This window comes from Podarcis liolepis, assembly GCF_965112155.1.
Source record: "Podarcis liolepis genome assembly, chromosome: 1".
Lineage (NCBI taxonomy): Eukaryota > Metazoa > Chordata > Lepidosauria > Squamata > Lacertidae > Podarcis > Podarcis liolepis.
In genome coordinates this window covers 58,518,932-58,538,770 of record NC_139554.1, presented here as the reverse complement: position 1 = coordinate 58,538,770, position 19,839 = coordinate 58,518,932, and the positions used below count along the sequence as shown (strand labels likewise).

The 19,839-nt window shown below is 42.1% G+C and overlaps 1 protein-coding gene across 5 annotated transcripts in view; it reads left to right on the top strand.

Moving 5' to 3' along the window:
- Positions 1 to 19,839, top strand: part of ANO1 (anoctamin 1) — a 142,169-nt gene that overhangs the window by 52,676 nt on the left and 69,654 nt on the right. For all 5 annotated transcript variants that reach the window (XM_083463156.1, XM_083463159.1, XM_083463157.1 and 2 more), the window contains exons 2-3: positions 9,888 to 10,066; positions 16,627 to 16,953. In XM_083463156.1, the coding sequence (XP_083319282.1) occupies positions 9,888 to 10,066; positions 16,627 to 16,953 (506 nt within the window). The remainder of the gene's footprint in view (positions 1 to 9,887; positions 10,067 to 16,626; positions 16,954 to 19,839) is intronic.

Below are 19,839 nucleotides of genomic sequence, written 5' to 3'. Positions count from 1 at the left end.
GAGACCTACAGACTTGAATATAAAGTCGCCTGACCATCAGTTGCTTTTTCTGGTAATAGAGGAGGTTTAAGTGCCCTTTGATACAAATTAAATAATGTAATGTGAGGATCCTTCTTTCCTCTCTTTCCTGAGAATTGCTTAAATTTGGCTTAGGTACATACAAATTTAATCACAAAGTTCTTTCATCAGATTATCGTAGATGCATGATATGTGTTTATGTCCATTGCCACTTGAATGGGATAATCAGTTTGCTGGGTAAGGCTGCTGTCCTAATCCCACTCAACTGGAAGTAAGCCCCATTGAATTCAGTGGGACATACATCTGAGTAGACATGGTTACAATTGTGCTGTAAGTGGACCGTCCCAATAAGTCAAAAACACTAGAGTTCAATGGAAGTTACACACACACACACACATAAATGAATTGGGACTCAGAATATATATATATGCAATATTGCCAGTAGACTCTGTTGGCAGGATGGCATGGGTATCTGAAACAGAAGGACAGGACAGTCTGTCAGGTGTACCTGGGCCTACTGCCACTAACCTGTCCTCATGCCTTTGAGTTATGATACGTTACAAACAGCTGCTGCCCACCCATACTGCTTAAGTTTTCATTGGAGACAGGGAGAACTGTAGGTTTCTTGATTTCACTGTGTAGGCAGTAATGGTGCCAATGTCACACCAGCTAAAGCTAGGAGGCAGGCATGTGCATGAAAAATAATTTCCTTAAATCATTAATCCCCTTCAGCAAGTGTCAGTTTTTACTATTCGTTCAAGGGCAACTCAATCCCCCAAACGCCTGTAACTGAATCCATTTTCTGTCCTGATGGCAACAAACTTGTCGCACAGGGAGGGGGGTGGGAAGAGCAAATCTAGCACCTACAGCCTGTCACAGGGCAAAGTCCAAATAGTGGAGATGTAAGAAGAAACCACCTGCTGTTCAGCCACCTTCTATGCCAGAGGATAAACTTTGCTCATAGCAGACGTTTAGTGTTGCTCTGCCGTATTCAGACTAGCACACACATTTTCAGCATTATCTAAACAAACAACAGCTGGGGAGCAGGGAGATAAAAATTTAGGTATTGCTATAGCACGAAATGATCCAAGGGCTATTTTGCATTTCCAAAAACAGCAGTAAGAAAAAAATGGGTGTGTGCATTCTATAAAGTAGTTGTCTGTACAAACTAGCACAAGACCTGCAGTGACTCAAAATCACGCTGCTAATTGTACTGGTTAACTGTCTTAGGTGTTTGTCTTCCTAAAGTTGTGGGTAAAAGGTAAAGGTAAAGGGACCCCTGACCATTAGGTCCAGTTGTGGCTGACTCTGGGGTTGCGGCGCTCATCTCGCTTTATTGGCCGAGGGAGCCGGCGTACAGCTTCCGGGTCATGTGGCCAGCATGACTTAAGCCGCTTCTGGCGAACCAGAGCAGCGCATAGAAACGCCGTTTACTTTCCCGCTGGAGTGGTACCTATTTATCTACTTGCACTTTGACGTGTTTTCAAACTTCTGGGTTGGCAGGAGTAGGGACCGAACAACGGGAGCTCATTCCGTCGCGGGGATTCGAACCGCCAACCTTCTGATTGGCAAGTCCTAGGCTCCGTGGTTTAACCCACAGTGCCACCCGCGTCCTCAAAATCATGCTGATAATTGTACTGGGTAATTGTCTTAGGTGTTTGTCTTCCTAAAGTTGTGGGTGTTGTTGTTGTTTAGTCATAGAATCATAGAATCATAGAATCATAGAGTTGGAAGAGACCACAAGGGCCATCGAGTCCAACCCCCTGCCAAGCAGGAAACACCATCAGAGCACTCCTGACATATGGTTGTCAAGCCTCTGCTTAAAGACCTCCAAAGAAGGAGACTCCATCACACTCCTTGGCAGCAAATTCCACTGTCGAACAGCTCTTACTGTCAGGAAGTTCTTCCTAATGTTTAGGTGGAATCTTCTTGTAGTTTGGATCCATTGCTCCGTGTCCGCTTCTCTGGAGCAGCAGAAAACAACCTTTCTCCCTCCTCTATGTGACATCCTTTTATATATTTGAACATGGCTATCATATCACCCCTTAACCTCCTCTTCTCCAGGCTAAACATGCCCAGCTCCCTTAGCCGTTCCTCATAAGGCATCGTTTCCAGGCCTTTGACCATTTTGGTTGCCCTCCTCTGGACACGTTCTAGTTTGTCAGTGTCCTTCTTGAATTGTGGTGCCCAGAACTGGACACAGTACTCCAGGTGAGGTCTGACCAGAGCAGAATAGAGTGGCACTATTACTTCCCTTGATCTAGATGCTATACTCCTATTGATGCAGCCCAGAATTGCATTGGCTTTTTTAGCTGCCGCGTCACACTGTTGGCTCAAGAGTCGTTTAGTTGTATCCGACTCTTCGTGACCCCATGGACCAGAGCACGCCAGGCACTTCTGTCTTCCACTGCCTCCCGCAGTTTGGTCAAACTCATGCTGGTAGCTTCGAGAACACTATCCAACCATCTCGTCCTCTGTCGTCCCCTTCTCCTTGTGCCCTCCATCTTTCCCAAAACCAGGGTCTTTTCCAGGGAGTCTTCTCTTCTCATGAGGTGGCCAAAGTATTGGAGCCTCAGCTTCACGATCTGCCCTTCCAGTGAGCACTCAGGGCTGATTTCCTAAAGAATGGATAGGTTTGATCTTCTTGCAGTCCAGGGGACTCTCAAGAGTCTCCTCCAGCACCATAATTCAAAAGCTGTGGGTACAGAGAGGCAAAGTTGACAGTCTGGGACATAACTTCCAAGTACTTCAGCAGTGAGGAATACTGGGAATAGTGAGGGCAGGCGTCTACCACACACTGTGCCCTAAGAACACAGGAAGCTGCCTTGAATAAGACCATTGGTCCATCCAGCAATATTGGTCTTGTCTTCACTTCCACTTGTGCCATGCCTAGAAAGCACAGGCCCAAGTGGTTTTTCACTTGACTCATGCTTTTGAGGCATGGTTCCAAGCAGTTTCCCCCTTGTCCCACGCCTTCCCCAGGGAAAGCTCACTCTTTAATGCTAAATTGGAACAAACATTTTGTTAGGGAACTCTGGGAATTGTAGCTGTGTGAAAAGAATGGAGATATCCTACCAACTCTCAGTACTCTTAACAAACAACAGTTTCCAAGATTCTTCGTGGGAAGCCATGACTGTTTAAAGTGATATGATGATGCTTTAAATGTATAGTGCAGATGGGGCCTTAGCCATGGAACTGAATTTTAGATTTCATCTTAGCCACTTGGACATATCAAGTGAAAGAGATCTAGCAGGATATGTTGTACCTTTAGAAGCAGACTGGCATATAAATAAAAATTAATTTCAACCATGTATATGCCGCTTAACAATGTAATTTTTGTGTAACAACAGCTGCACTCACAGATGCATATCACATCCAGATAGGTGTATTGATGTAACTTGTCATCCATAGCAACAGAGGGATCTAGTATATCAAATAAACATAGGTGTGTATGTAAAACCTGCCAGGAAGTCCAACACAGTCATATTTAATTTCAAAGGAGAGAGTTTCACAACAATTAGTTTATCATTAGTTAAAAGAAAATTGAAATGCACAGGTAGGATTATCTTGGCATTCCTTTCAGGGAGTTAGTGAACTTATAAATTGGCAAGGAGGTACATTTGTTACAGAAATGACAACTCAGCTTTTATTCAGAAGGATTTGAGAGTGAGGGAAATCACACAGTCATGAATTTATTTTCTGTATGAATATTGGTGTGGAATTTTAAAACTGAAAACTATTGCAGAACTCATGCTTCTATCCCCTAAACACAAGAATGCGGCTTTTTTTAGATTTACCATTGTACTAGCAAGCTTTTCAGGAGGAAGCTCGGGGCATGTTGAAAACAACTCTGTTTTCAAAGGTGAATGTCCTTTTCAATACTTTGTTCATTTTTTTTTTGAGCAGAATCTTTACAGTGGGAACAAATGCTGCTTAGATAGCAGAAGCCAGCTTTCTCTATAGCCATAATGTGAGTAAAGGTTTCTGTCAGTGGTCTGTTCTGAAATTGTTTACATACAGCAGACTGACTCAGTCTGGAGCATTGTTTTTGATCTGGTCACAAGGGCCTGCATGCTTGTTCTGTGTGCTTCCTTGTCTCTGAATTTAGTGTGAATGCCATATGTGTCCAGAGTACATTAAAATGAAGACTGATTTTGCAACATGTTTTTCATGGAAGGGCCTCCAGACCTAACCCCTACCCTCTTCCTGTTACAACAGCATTTCAGGTAGCAAAGCTGAGAAAGTGCTGTAGATTTGCTGCCAACCAGAGAAAGCCATGTTTAGCTATGTAAGCCAATGGCCTTCCCATATAATGTAACTTCCTTATATAATGTCTGGATACAGGACCCACCCAGCTGTGGTTTGAGACTAATATCCTTCTTGTTCTTTTTTGGTTCAAGGTTGGCTAAATGGAGTGGAGAAAGCCAACCTAGAAGGGAGATGGTGAGAGCTTGTGGGGTGGGGGAGGCTGAGGAAAGCAGGTTTCTCTGGGATTTGTGGATCAGAGTGGAAAGGAGGAAGTAACAGGCCAGCAGGAGACTTGTGAGTGAGTGAAGTGGGAATATGAAGAGTTCCCAAGGAGCAGCAAGAGGAAGGGAGGCAGTGACAGCTACTGGGAAGGCAGAAGTGGTTGGGGATATTTTGAAATAGAAGGTGGTTCCATCAGAGCAGGTCTTTGGTCCAGGACCTCACTTAGTGGATTGAAGTAAGAAGGCCCCACCAAACACAGAGGGTCTGATTTCATTGTGACGTAATACTACTATGTTGGGGAGAGGCATTTTAAAGTAATACACATCACAACCTAAACAGCTCCCCTCCCTGTAAGACTGTTCAGTCTTAAAATGACTAACTGTACCCCTGGAAATGTAAGAAAATTGTTAGCAACAGCAGCTGTAGTTTTCAGCCATATGTATATTTTTTGAATGCAGCAACTAAACCTAGGAATGCTAGTTGCTATGCTAATTGAACCAAGCAGTGGTCATGAAAAACAAAAACAAAACCACCCTTTCAGGCAGGTCCAGTATTTGAATTTGAGTATTAGGCATTCATTAAATAAACTAGCTGTTAGGTTTAAAGGTATAGTTAGGTTTAAAGGTAATGACTGATTATTTTATTGCAAATATCAATTGCCTGATTGAGCTTGCCATCACACAAACATCATTCTTTCCCACAGTCCGCTTAGCATATATAAAAAACCCTCAGGCAGGCTTTGGCTAGATTGCTAGATTTAAGAGATAACCAGGGAACCCCAATTCCTTAAAAACGCAGAAGAACAGCAAAACAGGGCTATTTTACATACTGTCATTTACAGTTACTGCTGTTGTACTCCGTGGTCCATTTGTCCCACCTGCAAGCCATTCTTCTGCATCAGACTCTTAGGACATGACAGTAGATGCATCACACATCCTTGCAATAAAATCCACAAATGTTACCAGCCCTCAAAAGAAAGAAAGAAGTTTTCTAGCTTGTCTGGCTACCACACAGCAACAGCCTGAAGGAAAATAGAGACACCCCTTTCCCAGTTGCACCCTTCTTGGTAACCTGGTCATGATGTTACCTAGACATTATTCTTACTCTCTCACAGGTGACCAGGTGAATGGCTGTTGAGAATCCTGACAGCCCATATAAATAGAAGGGATCCTTATGTGAGGGAGCTTTTGAATGTTGTTGATCGTGGACTTGACACGTATTAGCAACATATGTGCTTCATATTCCAAGAAACATTCCATGAGGTAACTAAGGATCCTTCCAGACTGGTGGTGTTTTTTGTGGGTGTGATCTGCAACACGTTATGGTCCCAATAATGGTGCATTAGTGATGTAGTTATACTGGACATACTGTCTATAAATCATTGGAGAACTTCATTTATTGTTCTCCAATACTTTTTCAATATTACTACATTATTGCCATCTAGACGGATACTGTCACACTATAGTGCAACAAAAGTGGGACAAAAAAACAAAAGCAAAAACACCACTCCTCAGGAAGTGACCTACAGTGGAGGATAGTACAGTTGCCAGGAATTGAATCTTGCCATTGTATTTTCAGACTTACCCCCTTATGTTCTATACAAGCAGAAATGAACTTTGGATCTTTTTTAGATTATGACTCTTAAGAAACCCAGCCAGATGGGCGGGGTATAAATGAAAAAAAGAAAAAGAAATGAAGGATCATTTTATTATATTAGTCAGTGCTTGGTACACCACCACAGGAAAAGGGTAGGAAAAATTAATCATCTAAGATGATATCTGATGCTCTGCCAGTTTCTCTTCGTGTCAGTTAAGCTTTTTTTTTCAGAATCCGTATGTAGGTGACTTGCTGTCTTCCACTGGGCATGCCATGCCGCTCTTGAACCACCAGTACTAATTCTCTCAGGACAGACATGTTAAAGGATTGTAATGTAGAGAGACTGTATCATAAAATGGATGCAAAGATAGGCAAGCAGGTGGAAGGACCTTAGCTCAACGGTTGAGCGCAGGTTTTGCACCTGAAAGCCCTCAGGTTCAATCCCCAGCATCTCCAGCTAGGACTAGGGAAGACTATTGTTTAAAACCTTGGAGAGCTACTACTAGTCCATGTAGATTGGCTTTCTCCAAGCTGGTGTCCTCCAGGTGTTTCAGACTACTAAGAACATAAGAAGAGCCCTGCTTTATCAGGCCAGTGGCTCATGTAGTCCAGCATCCTATTCTCACACTGGCCAACCAGGTGCCTGTGGGAAGCCTGCAAGCAGTACTGGAGTGTATCAGCACTCTCCTCGCCTGCAGCTAGATGGATCAGTAGTTTAATTCAGTATAAAAGAGTTTCCTATTTTCACTGTGTTCCTATGTGCAGTCCTTGAAGAAATAGTTAAAAGTCTCTTATTATGAGTCCATTTCCTGTGCCTGAACATAGGCATCCAGTTTGGCCAAATTTGTGTTCCATTTTATCCTTTCATGGATAAAACTCAGAATATATGACCTATCAGGGAGGCACAGTATCACTGTAGATTTTCATAACTTTTCTCCTTCTGCTTACCTCTCCTCCCACTTCTGCACTGGCGTAAAAGACAGCTTTTTGGAAGGGAGAGTTATTAATAGTGATCATTTATTCACTGGAACTGGAATCCTTAATGGAAGTTCTCACTAAAGACACAAGGACCAGGAAATGCCCCTTCTTCTTTAATCATAGTGAAACTCAGTTAATGTTATTAAATAATTGGATTTGCCTGGCAGTCATCCATAACTTGTGTTTCATGGAGGGAAAGACATTTGAGAAGCAAATTGTGCATGTCTAATCTGGACTGGGATCTTTTCAGACACCACCCTCATTAGACCATCTCATTCTGTACATATCATTCAGGACTGTACCTTCTAAGAGGTGTTCTGTTGGATGCTGAAAAACATAATCAACCTTCCTTGTTAGATGAGGTGTCCTTAAAAGCAACCTCCATCCTCATAGTCATAACAGCTGAAGGGAGATTTGTTTTTCAGGATTATTAGAAGTATGGTAGAAGTTGATGGTAATCTTGAAAAATTCACCCTGAGTCAGAAGGAATCTTAGGTGGTCAGATCACGTGGGTGGACCACAGGATTGTTAGAGTGGAACCATCTACCAATAGTAGTAGTCGTTTTTAAATACATTTTTTGATTCTAAAAACAACCTCTCATCCTTTAATGGAAAGGTTAATGTCACAAATTGGAACTCCTGCCTTGGGAGGAAAATCTTAGGTAAGGTGAACAAAGCTTGGGTGGTTTACTTATGGATCTTACCCTGCCTGCATTTCTGATTCTGATAAAGGAAAGACCAGAGAAACAGAGGGGCATGAGGACATTTACAGTGGTACTTTGCATTTTGCATTCTCAAAACACCCAAAGTTAACACAGTGGACTTAGGAGACAAAGAGAGCAGGAATGAAAGTGCTTCATTTCAGTCTTCCATATGAAGAGGCCATATGAGGCCAGCCACTGATTATAGAAATCTTGGGATTTGCATTCACCTACTGTTTGTGGGCACTCTCCTCATATTAAATTCACTTGAAGTGGTGCTTCTGCTTAGTACAATATTGTATTATGGGAGATATTTACATTTCACATCTCTTCTGCTATCCATAACAAAGAGGATTCATGGTTCCCTGCCTATTATGCTGCTATATTTGTTCTGCTTTACGTCATGTATTGCCAAAGGTGATGGCACTATGGGATCAGGTGTACACACCGGCAGATGGACAGTTGTTTAGGATTCTACAATAGAAATGACTCATCTGAACAGAGTTCCAGACAATTCCCATACTTCCCCAAACTGGGCTTAGACAAAGTCCCAAAATGCAGTTAGCTGGGAACACTTCATTTGAAGTTTTCAATATCTAAATCTTTCCCCCACACACACATTTTAGGGGTGTGATATTGGCTTGTAAATACAGTGATGCCCCGCAAGACGAATGCCTCGCAAGACGGAAAACTCGCTAGACGAAAGAGTTTTCCGTTTTGGAGGTGCTTCGCAAAACGAATCTCCTATGGGCTTGCTTTGCAAGACGAAAATGTCTTGCGAGTTCCTGCGGGTTTTTTCCCTCCCCCCCCTTTTCTAAGCCGCTAAGCCGCTTATCAGATGATCCAATAAGCCAATAAGCCGCTAAAAGCTGCTAATAGCACTAATCCGCTAATCCGTCAATGGGCTTGCTTCGCAAGACGAAAAAACCGCTAGACGAAGAGAATCACAGAACGGATTCTTTTCGTCTTGCGAGGCACCACTGTAATTTGTACAAGTCAGTTCTTCAGTTCTGTATTAATAAGGGAGTCAATCCACATATTAACATTTTTCTTCACAAAGGACTTTTGTAATGTCAGAATGACTCTTTTAGCATGAATTTTCAGCTGAAGCTGATACAGAGTTTCCAGGCACTTTAAAATCAAGGCACTATAGACTCAGGCTGCAATACACTTACCTGTGAATCCCATTCAATTTAGAGTAGAAATGTACAGGATGGCGTTACAAGGCATATTTAGCTTTACTGAGTATTGAGGTATCTTTGAAAGCTACTACCTACTTCCTATGATCCAGCAAATTGATCAGCACGCAGTAGTCCACACATGCCAAAGGATATTGGATCTGCTTTTAAGGAATGTGCATCCATCACCCATCCATCATTCAGGGCCCCTTGCTGGAGTGGAATGACACACAAACAAAAAGTTGGACAAGTTTTGACAACTCTAGCTGCCTGTTTGCAGTCTAGGTGAGTGAGCTAAATCTTTTGAGGAGAGGGGACTTTCACCTAAAGTGGTCAGTTTTGTCAAACTTACAGGACTGCCAACAGGTTTGGTTGTGAGGATTCTGTTTCCATTACATATATTTAGAATTCACATAAATAATGGTAATGCTAATAGGTTAGCATGCTATGTGTATTGTGGGTGTGTCTTACTCTGGTGTTTGTTTTAAATAAATGCTTGTGCTATTTATTTATTTATTTATTTATTTATTTATTTATTTATTTATTTGGCTATTGCTAAAGCAATCAGTTAGAAATCCAGTTCACTCAGCTGCCAGTGCAGTTTGGAATAGTTCATTGGTGGTGCCTATATCCTGAAACACAGAATCCTTTCTACAGTGCTGCTGATTAGGGAAGCCAGTGTCAAGAAGAAACCTGGGGAAAGCTCAGAAGCGCTCTGAGTAGAACCAGGGGAGCATGAGGCAAAGCTGGCAGGGGAGGTACTTTTTTGTCTCTCTTCCCACAAAGGGGTGGGAAGAGAGACAAAAGACAGGGGCAGATGCTGACTGGAACAAGACAAGTTCCAGCTGGATGGTGGAGAGAGAGAGAGAGAGAGAGAGAGAGAGAGAGAGACTGTGGATGAGAAGTGATGAAAGGCTTTAAAACAACCTGTTTCTCTTTCCTCCAGACACCGATGGTTCATTTCACGGGGTGGAGTTTCTGCCAGAAGATTTCAGAGACTCTCCTAATGAAAGAACAATGAGGGTGAATGAGAAATACTCCACGCTACCTGCTGACGAGAAAGGGATCCACATTATCAACATCAGAGCTATTGAAGATATAGGATACGTTCGCACCGAGAGTACGGTGAGTTGAGGAGGCGTCTTCTCACCTATTTGTTGACATATCTAGCTGCTAACAACATAATCCTGTCTGTGATCTCTGTCCTTTTGCCCCTTATAACCCCAGGGTTGTAACTGTGCACTCCACTGTACAGTATTCCTTCCAAAACTAAGACTGTTTCAGATGTCTGACGCTAAAAAACATTACAGCATTTCACTGCCTAATGAGGGCTTGAATGAGAAGGTTTCATTTTAATCAGTGCATTTTTAAGCGGGTATTTCAGTCCAGATAGCAGAACCACACAAACATACTTGCATTGCTGAATCTAAATTTTGTGGGAAGTTTTTGTACAGCCTTCAGCTGCCCCTTGCAGTACTATACTAAGAAATTTCCGAAATAGTATATCTTTATTTCATTAAAATCATTTATATTTCTGTCAAAATGACCCTCAAGACAGCTGTTCCCAAATATGCTTTGAGATTAAAATATTAGCGATATTATCACACACAAACGCACAAAGGATTAGCCTCTGTCCCTCTAATATCACACTTCATGCCTTTTGCAGGGGGCAAAACTTTCCTTGGCATAGAAATGCTGTGATGAGGGAGGGAGGAAGTTTACCTGTTGGCATTTGCATATTATGCAGCCATAAAAAAGTGAAAACCTCAAACTAATAGGATCCCAAGTGTATGATCGATGTCCAGGAAGGGAGCCATGTGAGCCTTCTGTTACAAAAACACAACACTTGCGGCATCTTAAAAGCTAATACATGTATTATGTCATGTGCTTTTGTATAGGGGAATTAAATTCAAAAGTATAGACAGTGAAGTATAGACTGAAGGCTGCAGTCTTATACCCACTTACCTTTTTGAACTCAGTGGTACTTTCTTCTCAGTAGACATGCACAGGATTGTGCTGCAAATGTATGTAAAAGAATTACAATGACCACAAACAGTGTTGATTATTTCTTGGTAAGCAAGTGAAAAAAGTTCGGATGAAGGGATAACTAGGACTCTGTCATTGTTCTCGAGCAATGTCCTACAAGCAGAACTTTTTTTCTCCATTGGGAACATATTAATAAATACTGAGTTGCCTTTTGAGGTTTGGCGTTTCAAATTGTGGTGAGAAAATATTCACCATGCCCTCCCATCAGATGTCAAGGAGATAAATAACTATACAACTTTTAGAAGACACCTGAAGGCAGCCCTGCATAGGGAAGTTTTTAATGTTTGATGTTTTATTATATTTTTAAATCTGTTGGAAGCTGCCCACAGTGGCTGGGGCATCCCAGTCAGATACAAATAAAAGGAGGAAGAGGAAGAAGAAGAAGAAGAAACCTTTTTATTCAAAATCACGTTGCTAATTATGTGTATAAATTGGATCAGTTACTGAATACAGATTTATTGGTATTTATCTCCTTCAGGTTTATCCAAATCTTTCACCTTTGGAACTTCTTTAGATGGGCACTGTTTCAAAAATGGGCTGCTTATAAACCTTAATGCAGCAGGCAACTAGACCTGCAGGGGCATAATGGCTTGGGACTAGCATGGAAACATAATCTTAGGGGGGTATGCCATAATTGCAGTTAGTTTTTTTAATTAATTCTTTCACATGAAACTCCTACGATGAGAACTCTACAGTGGAAATAATTGATTCCTGTGTCTGCTTGTGAGTTAGTTGGCTACAGGGCAAGAATCTGGGAGTTGTTCAGTGTGCCTATGTCAGAGCAAGAAGGTGAATGTTTGTTTCTTCCCAAGTACAAGTATAAACACCGGGAAGACTTATAGGGTGACTCCAGTGAATGAGCACACAGTGTGCAAAGAGGGTTGTAGAGCTGTATACGTACAAGCAGAAGCCAGAGACATCATCTCTCAGCTCGGAAAATGCTACATATTTGTTTATTCTTACTTAACAAAATTTATATACCACGTGTGTATAAGAAAACATCGAAGCAGTTTACAAAAATATACAATAAAACATAAAAATTCTCGTTTTTAAAAAAGCTAAAAACAACAATTTAAAGACATTTAAAAGATGATTCAAATCATCTGTAGATATGGGTGATTGGGAGCAGAAATTTGTCCAGATTTGAACTATGGCAGCCAAGACAGGGCTTTGAATTTCAGATACTGCCACTGAAAGGGGCACTAGATTCTAGCGACTAGAAGGGCTTCGTGAAAATGCACCATTTGAAAATGAAACTATGTATAGTGTCAACTTATTGGTTAAATCCATGCTGTATATGGTGTATGGTGCCCTGTATGGTGCATAAAAAGGTTGGGTATTTATTCACCATTCGTCATTAGGCCAGTATTGTCTAAGTATCTTTAGAAGTCACATTCAGACCTTCAACGTGTGAAGGTCTGAGAGAAGCCTATATGGAAAACTGGGGCGGCGGGGGGGGCGGAGCTTGTGTGTGCACTTCCCTCCCCCTGCACTTCTTAAAGTCTAATGTGATCAGCACAGTGACGTCATATCAGACATTACATTTATATTATACATTACAAAGAAAATAGAGTGAAGAGGCGCAGAGTGGTGGCATCCCTGTGTGCCTCTTATAATGTCTGGTTTGGCCTTTCATGTAGTTCTCTTTTTTAAAAAAATAAATAAATTTATTAGGAGTTTGCAAGTTACAGAAAGAGAAAAAGAACAATAGAAAATTAAACAAAACAATACCTTACAATACATTAAAAAACCCCAAAAAGAAATAACAAGAAAACAATACAATAAAACAATGAAAAAACAGAACAAAAACAGTTAAAAACACATCCAGCCTTTCCATGTCTTTACCTTTCATATACTTGTTTCATCAACCTCCTCACACTTCCCTTTTTTGTATTCTAGTTCAATTAGCTATTTCAGCAAGTCCTTTCCATCTTTCTCAATTTTCGTTCTAAAATTTAACTTAAGACACTCTAACCTTAAATTTTCCACTTTGGTCCATTAACAATCTATTTTTACTTAATTCTTTATAACATTTCTGGCCTTTCATGTAGTTCTCATGCTTCTTCAGCAGCCTGGCACAGTTTTAAAACTTAACTAATTACATCTCTCCACATTATGAAAGCATTTAGTCACTTCAGCTAAGACTAGAATTTATTAAAAGCTCTTGAACAAAACACTTTGCAGATCAGGAGGCCAAGACATCTTTGAGAAATGGCGCAAAAATATGTTTTTTCTTTCTCAAAAGGAAGCATCTGTTTTTTATACTACAGCCAAATTTATATAAAAGTGGTCTCTTGAGAGAGACCACACATGCAAACTTGGAAGCATCAATGACTTTCTTTCCTCTTACAGCCTAATAAAGGAATAATTCTGAGTACTTTGTTTAATTAAGAAAAAGTGGGTGTAATACATGAAGATCCTGATCTGGAACATCCGTATTGTCTTTACCACCCAAGCCATACAAATACATCTTGCATTCTAGTTCCTTTGTTCTGTTCTGGTGGTCTTAAGGTGTCAACTTTACCCAGCTGGAAAACTGTGTTTGAGGCACAGCTAGCATCTGCTAACTTAGCCTGGGAATGGCTGAAGCACTAAGTGCTATACTCCTTTCAAAGAACAGGTGTGTCCCCACTGGCCTGCCTGCTGGTGGTTGTTTGAAGGGACCAAAACAACAAGCTTATATGTTATTTAAAACAGCTGGAACTGAATTATCAGTGCATCTGCACTTAATCTTGGGTCTGCCTCTTCTGCTTTAGGATTTGCACTTAATTAGTAAGAGTGTGGCGCTAATGTTTCAAGTATACAGTACAACAACATTTTTATCCTGTGAACTGCCTTGAGATCTTTGGATGATACAACAACATCTGCCCTTGGCTGTCCGAGGCTGACATTCCCTTTAGTGGCATGGGAAAAGCTGCATGCCTCATTGCACTAGCCTTGTCCAAAGTGATGGGAGGAGTCCATGCCACAGTTCCTTTGCGTGGACAGTCCCCCAAACCCTGGGCAGCCCCCATGTGGAATAAAGACTCAAGACAACGTGCTATGGGATTAAAATTGGCCACAACTTATTATGCTTCAGATATGGGTAGACCTTGGCTCAGGCATTGGGCATTTATCCCTCCCAGTCCCCTGCCGGGGATCTGGGGAACATCAGGGTTATCTAATGGGGGGGGATGGGCTGGCTCTGGAGAACATATGTTCAAGCAGAGAGAGCCCACCCCGGTATGTCGCCGTCGCAGGGGAGAGCAATGGCAACCTCTAGGTGTATGGCCAAAGCCTCCCCTCAAAACCCCTTTAACGGGGAACCCTGGTATTGCCGCCACAAAGAGGAGGGGGGCGTGGGTCACCGCTACACGCCCACCCCCATTTAGGAAAGATAGACTCCAACTGTTTTTGAACTACAATTCCCATCATCCCTGACCACTGGTCTTGCTAGCTAGGGATGATGGGAGTTGTAGTCCAAAAACAGCTGGAGGCCCAAGGTTGGGAAACACTGGACTAAAGGATTCCGCCCAAGGCCTGATACCACCAAAGTTGTGACGTTTTGCTACGGGAAAGGCAAACCTGCCAATGCAGGAGAATTCCTTTCCGGCCCTTCAATAGCACCCTTGACGTAGCAGCACCCGCGTACCTGTGGAGAAAAGGTTAACATGCAAAAGAAGTCTTAACTGAGGGTGGGTAGGGTGGGAGAAGCTCTGGAGCCAACCGACAATTCCCAGGTAGGATCCTCCCCCTATTGTGTGGGCAGGTGGTCCCTCCCCCTACCTGGCCTGATCACCTTGTCAACGCCTCCCCAGGCGGGATTGGGCAACTCGCTGTGGTCAGCGGAGACCTCCAGGTATCCCACCTGGGGAAGGCGAAGCCAAGCCTGTGTTAATGGTGCCGTGTAGGGTCCAGGGGGCTGCGTGTGACCACTCAAAGGGCGCCCCCCATTTAATGTGGGGAGCGGTCATTCTGTGCAATAATTCCCTATCCTTGTAACTAAATGAGCAGTGCCATGGGGAAGGAGCCACAGAATGGATTCTCCTCACATAATAATTGCTTCCTTCGAACATTACAGACTGGCACAAGGAGCTACCATGCTGTAGAAGTTAGCACACCATTAGAGGCAACGTTGGAAGTGGTCTATGGTTGGACAGAGAGTCTTTTTCAAAAGCAGAGTTTGCACATGTCCCCTTGCACAAAACAAGACCATATAAGATAACATCTATTTTTCTTCTCAAAGCAAGGAAGAACAGCAGTCAAGCATTATCAAAGCCCCCCTGGAATGGCGTGGAATGGAAGGAATTACCTTTCAAGCCTAATTTCTCCTTCCACCTAAAAGAGCCTTTAGATTGCAATGGAGGCAGTGCCTTCTTAAAGTACAACATGTAATTAAGATGTACAGCCAAATGCTCATCTGAATGTAAGCGTAGTTTATCTGTACCACATTGCTTTTAATGGAATATGCACAACCAAATGTTACCTTTTCATCTGGAGAGACATCTTTCAGGAATTTCATTTAACAATGCAAGTTTTAATTGCAATATCCATATTTTGTTATCATGGAGTTGCAGGGGGCAGGACTGGTAAATGCATTTCCATTTTAATTTTCCATGAGAAAGAGTAATGAATGAAAAAACTGAACCCTGGCTGTGGTCCACTGGCCTTTTTGGCTGAGCTATATGACCAGCTGGCTCCTTTCAATCTCTGTTAAAAATGATCTCTTTTTCACATGATGCAGAGAAGTGACAAATGTTTGAGCATATTATTAATCTGTTTGTCAGTAGTAAAACACAGATGCCTTCAGTGGAGAAGGGCAAAGGATCTCAGCTGGGTTTAAAGCACAAAAAGTTAGAGAACTCGCAAACTGGTTGAAGGATAAAACTGGTGATGAAATTAAAGTTGATCTACACAAGTATTTCTGAGTTGGAAAGGTCAGATTATGAAGGTTAGGATGTAGTAAATTGAGATCTGGCCCCATGAGGATGAGTTCACATCCAGTTCACTGTGCAAAGCTGAAGAGGCAAGTCACTTTGTGTTGATCACTTACCTCAGATTGAATGTCTGAATTATCTTGAGTTGCACCCAAGATATAGCCTGAAGGCACATGAAGCCACCATCTTGCTGAGGCTTAGGCTACACATGCGCTGTTTAAGAGCTCCAGGATCACGTGACCTGTAGTTTCCCCCTCTCAGAGCTACAGTTCCCAGCACTCTGATCAAAGTACAGCTCCCAAGATTCTTAGGCAGCCTTATCAAACTTGGGGCTGGTCACTGCCTAGATAGGTGACCACCAGGAAGACACATGGTAGGCTGCCTTGGGATTCATCACATAATAAAGCTGGGGTACAAATATATATTTAAAAAGTTGCTTATTTTATCAATCCATTTAACATATTTTAAGCCCACTGTACTGCAAAAGGCAGTGCTAGCATAGGTTACAAGAAAACACATACATGCACACATATATATCTGATAACTGAACTTATTGACTAATCAACCAGCAAACGTATTAACTTGTAACATTTTGTTGAGTATATTCATAATCTGATAGCACAGGCTATTTCTGCTGTGGCTGAAAAGAAATACTTAATACTTGATTATTTTAATGCTTAGTCAAAGAGATGATTGAACACATTTCCTTTCCTTTCATTGCAGTTATTGAATTCATTCTCGCAAGATCCTGATGCCAACTGCAAGTATGGACTTTATTTCAGAGACGGGAAAAGGAAAGTGGATTATATCCTGGTTTACCACTACAAGAAGTCCTCCTTCAGCAGAACGCTCACCAGGCGGATCCATTTCAATGACCTGGGGCCTCGGAGCCTCAAACAGGACCAGCCGCTTCCTGGGAAAGCAGGGCAGGTTAATATGCACGACAGTGAGCCCCACATGGATTACTATGAAGATGACAAGAGAGTCCGCAGAGAAGAGTATGAAAACAACCTTATGCAGGCCGGTCTTGAGTTGGAAAGAGATGAAGACGTAATTATTCCCTTCATTCTTTTTAAAAATTAGCTGGGCTATGTATTTGCCAAGACTGGTAGGTGAGGCACTGGAAGGTTCCTGACGTCCAGAAACCATATTATGTAACTTAGAGCTGGTCCAGCTATGACCTTGCTATGTATGTTCAACAGGAGGGGTCCTGAGGGGAAGGGCAGCGCCACACACCTGGCCTTGCGTCAGCTGTGTAGCTGTGCTTACTGGGAGAGGGGAGAGGCAGCAGTGAGGTCAGTGTGGTGCAGCTATAGTGGTGGGAGAACCCATCATGGCTCTGCCATTCTGCTCACACTTGGAGTCCAACAACATCCAGAGTGCCACAGGTGCTCCATCCATGCTATAGGTGTAGAAAGCCAGATTTCCAGAGCCGTAGCTTATTGAGCAGTGGGCCTTGGGCATATTCCAATGACAGGTGTATAAGTATGTGGAGTGGGAAACAAAAGAGAAACAAAAGAGGTGTCTCCTACTGAGACACCTTTGGGAGGACATAATAGCATTTCCTACTACTGGGGCTGGGGTTGGGGTATCACTTTTCAGTGCTCCCGCATGATAAAAAGAAAAATGTCTGCAAATAGAAACAATCAAGTCCAGCCTTTCCCACGCAGTGCTACTTTTAATTCGTAAGATTGGGTTTGTGTGTCCCCCCAAAAAAAGTGTTTAGAAATGTCACCCATAGTGGGGCTATGGCATATATGCCACATTTATTCTGAGGTGGTGTGTCTGTGTGTATAAATGCAAGCAGACTTTGCTCTATTGTATTAAATACTGCTGATAATACATGCACTGGGAAAGCGAACTATTCTTATCGGCAAAATGAAAATTCCCTTTTATTTCTTATTATGCAGATTCCCCCCACCCCAGCTGTATTAAGGACTGTATTCTAGTGATAAAAATGTGAATATTTCCAGGGCTCAAACTAGACAGGCTAAAAATACTAAACCTCATCCTGACAAAAGAACTGTTAGTATAGGATTATTTGCAATCCTGTTCTTACTTACCTGAGAGTAAGACCAGCACACACTCCTGTTTACTCTGCACCCAGCGTGCTCCCACTGCTGTTTTGGGAAATGGTATAGACATGTCACAAAATGCTGCATTTTGAAGTTCTTTCCTCCAAGCCACCTAATTTCTGAATTGAGAAAAAGAACGATCTGGCTTTGTTTTAAACTGGTAATGTGTTGACAGGCCGAGTCTCATTGCACTCAGTGGGGCTTGCTTTTGAATAGACATGCAAAAGATCGCACAGAGTAAACTTTAAAGGTCTATATCCATGCCTGTAGGGGAAGGTGCTTTAGCCAGAGAAAAGGTCTACACAAACAGTGGACATGGCTATGAGCTTTAAAACATTGCAGCTGTATGATAATAAGAACCTACGTTTCACCTTACATATGAACAGCATAGCGTCAGGAATTTGTATGGTAGAGGAGACAGATAGGTGGAAGATAGCGTTTCAGTTATGGGGCATGGTTCCAAGGCAAAGAGAGTTTCCCACGGAAGTATAGTTTGACCTTGTCAGCACTATCTCCCACAAGGACGTGTCCCTTTCTGCTAGTGGCCTCTTAGAAGGGTAGTCGTGCAAGGGTGAAGATGAGCAACAGAGAAGCAAAATAAATTTAACAAGAAACTTATTTACTGAAGTAAAGAGAAAGGCCTGTGGTTTTGTACAAAGATCCCAGTGCTTTCTAATCCCAGCAGAGTCCTTTGTAGACACCCACACTTCTGTAAGCGGATCTCTGCAGATCTGGGAATATTCTTACTTAATCTTGCCAGGTCTGCTTCCTTTCCCTCAGGACCCCAGCTGTACTTTGAGAACTGTAGACCTTGCCCTCCAGTAGATTTTTTTCTAACCTTACATAAACCTTTTTCATTTAATCAGAACAAGGGTCCATTCACATGAGTACATACAGGGGTGTGTATTAGCAGAAAGTCTGAAGTGTTGCAAAATGTTTGTGTGATTCGTTCACCACACTTTCCAACTCACAGCTCATAACCCTAATTTGCCACACTACTGGTGGCTGTGGGAACTCAGTATATATTGGTAAAGTCGCCCATCCTTTCACATAGGCCCTATGCCTTTGCATTACAGGCAGAAGTCCCAACAGATGCAATGACAGGGAAAGCTGGATCTGCTGTCTTTTGTTCAGCATTTGATGACCACTTCAGCACGTTTTAAACTCTGCACCATTTTCCTCAGCCCATATACCAAGGTTTAATAATGTGGCCTAGCCAAAAAACCTTGGAATGAATAAGATGAACCCCATTAAATTGACTATCTAGCATGCCAATGATTTAACCCTCATATATAGGAACCTGAGTAGAGTTTTATACACCAGTGCTCAAAAACCCCATTTTCATAGGATTATTACAATGCCTTTATTAGATCTAGAAAATATTAGTTATAATTAAAAATATTTTTTCTTTTAAAAGTGTTTTAAGAAACTGATGATGACAGCAGATCCAGAGCAAGTCTTTTGTTCCCATCTGAAGAACTGACCAAAGAAACCCATTTAAATTAACAGACAGACCCAAAGCAACTTAGAATCAAGTCTCAAATTCCACCAAGTTTGGAACATGACAATCACCCCACTTCCACATCAATCTGGTGCCTTTGTCATAGGGCAGAGAGGGAGAGAGGGCTCTGAATAAATCTCCCCCACCCCACCAACAAGTGCTATAAAAAGAATTCTGACATTAAAATGTCCTGCAGTATTACCTTTGCACAGATAAGGATGCGCAGAATGGGGTGGGGTAGGGTGGGATTCTGTGCTGTTTTAGTCTCACAGATCACATACATGCAAAAAGGCATTTGCACACAGAAATAGTTCCACTGGACTTAAAACTGAAGCCTGAAGCAAGAAAAATTGCATTTAG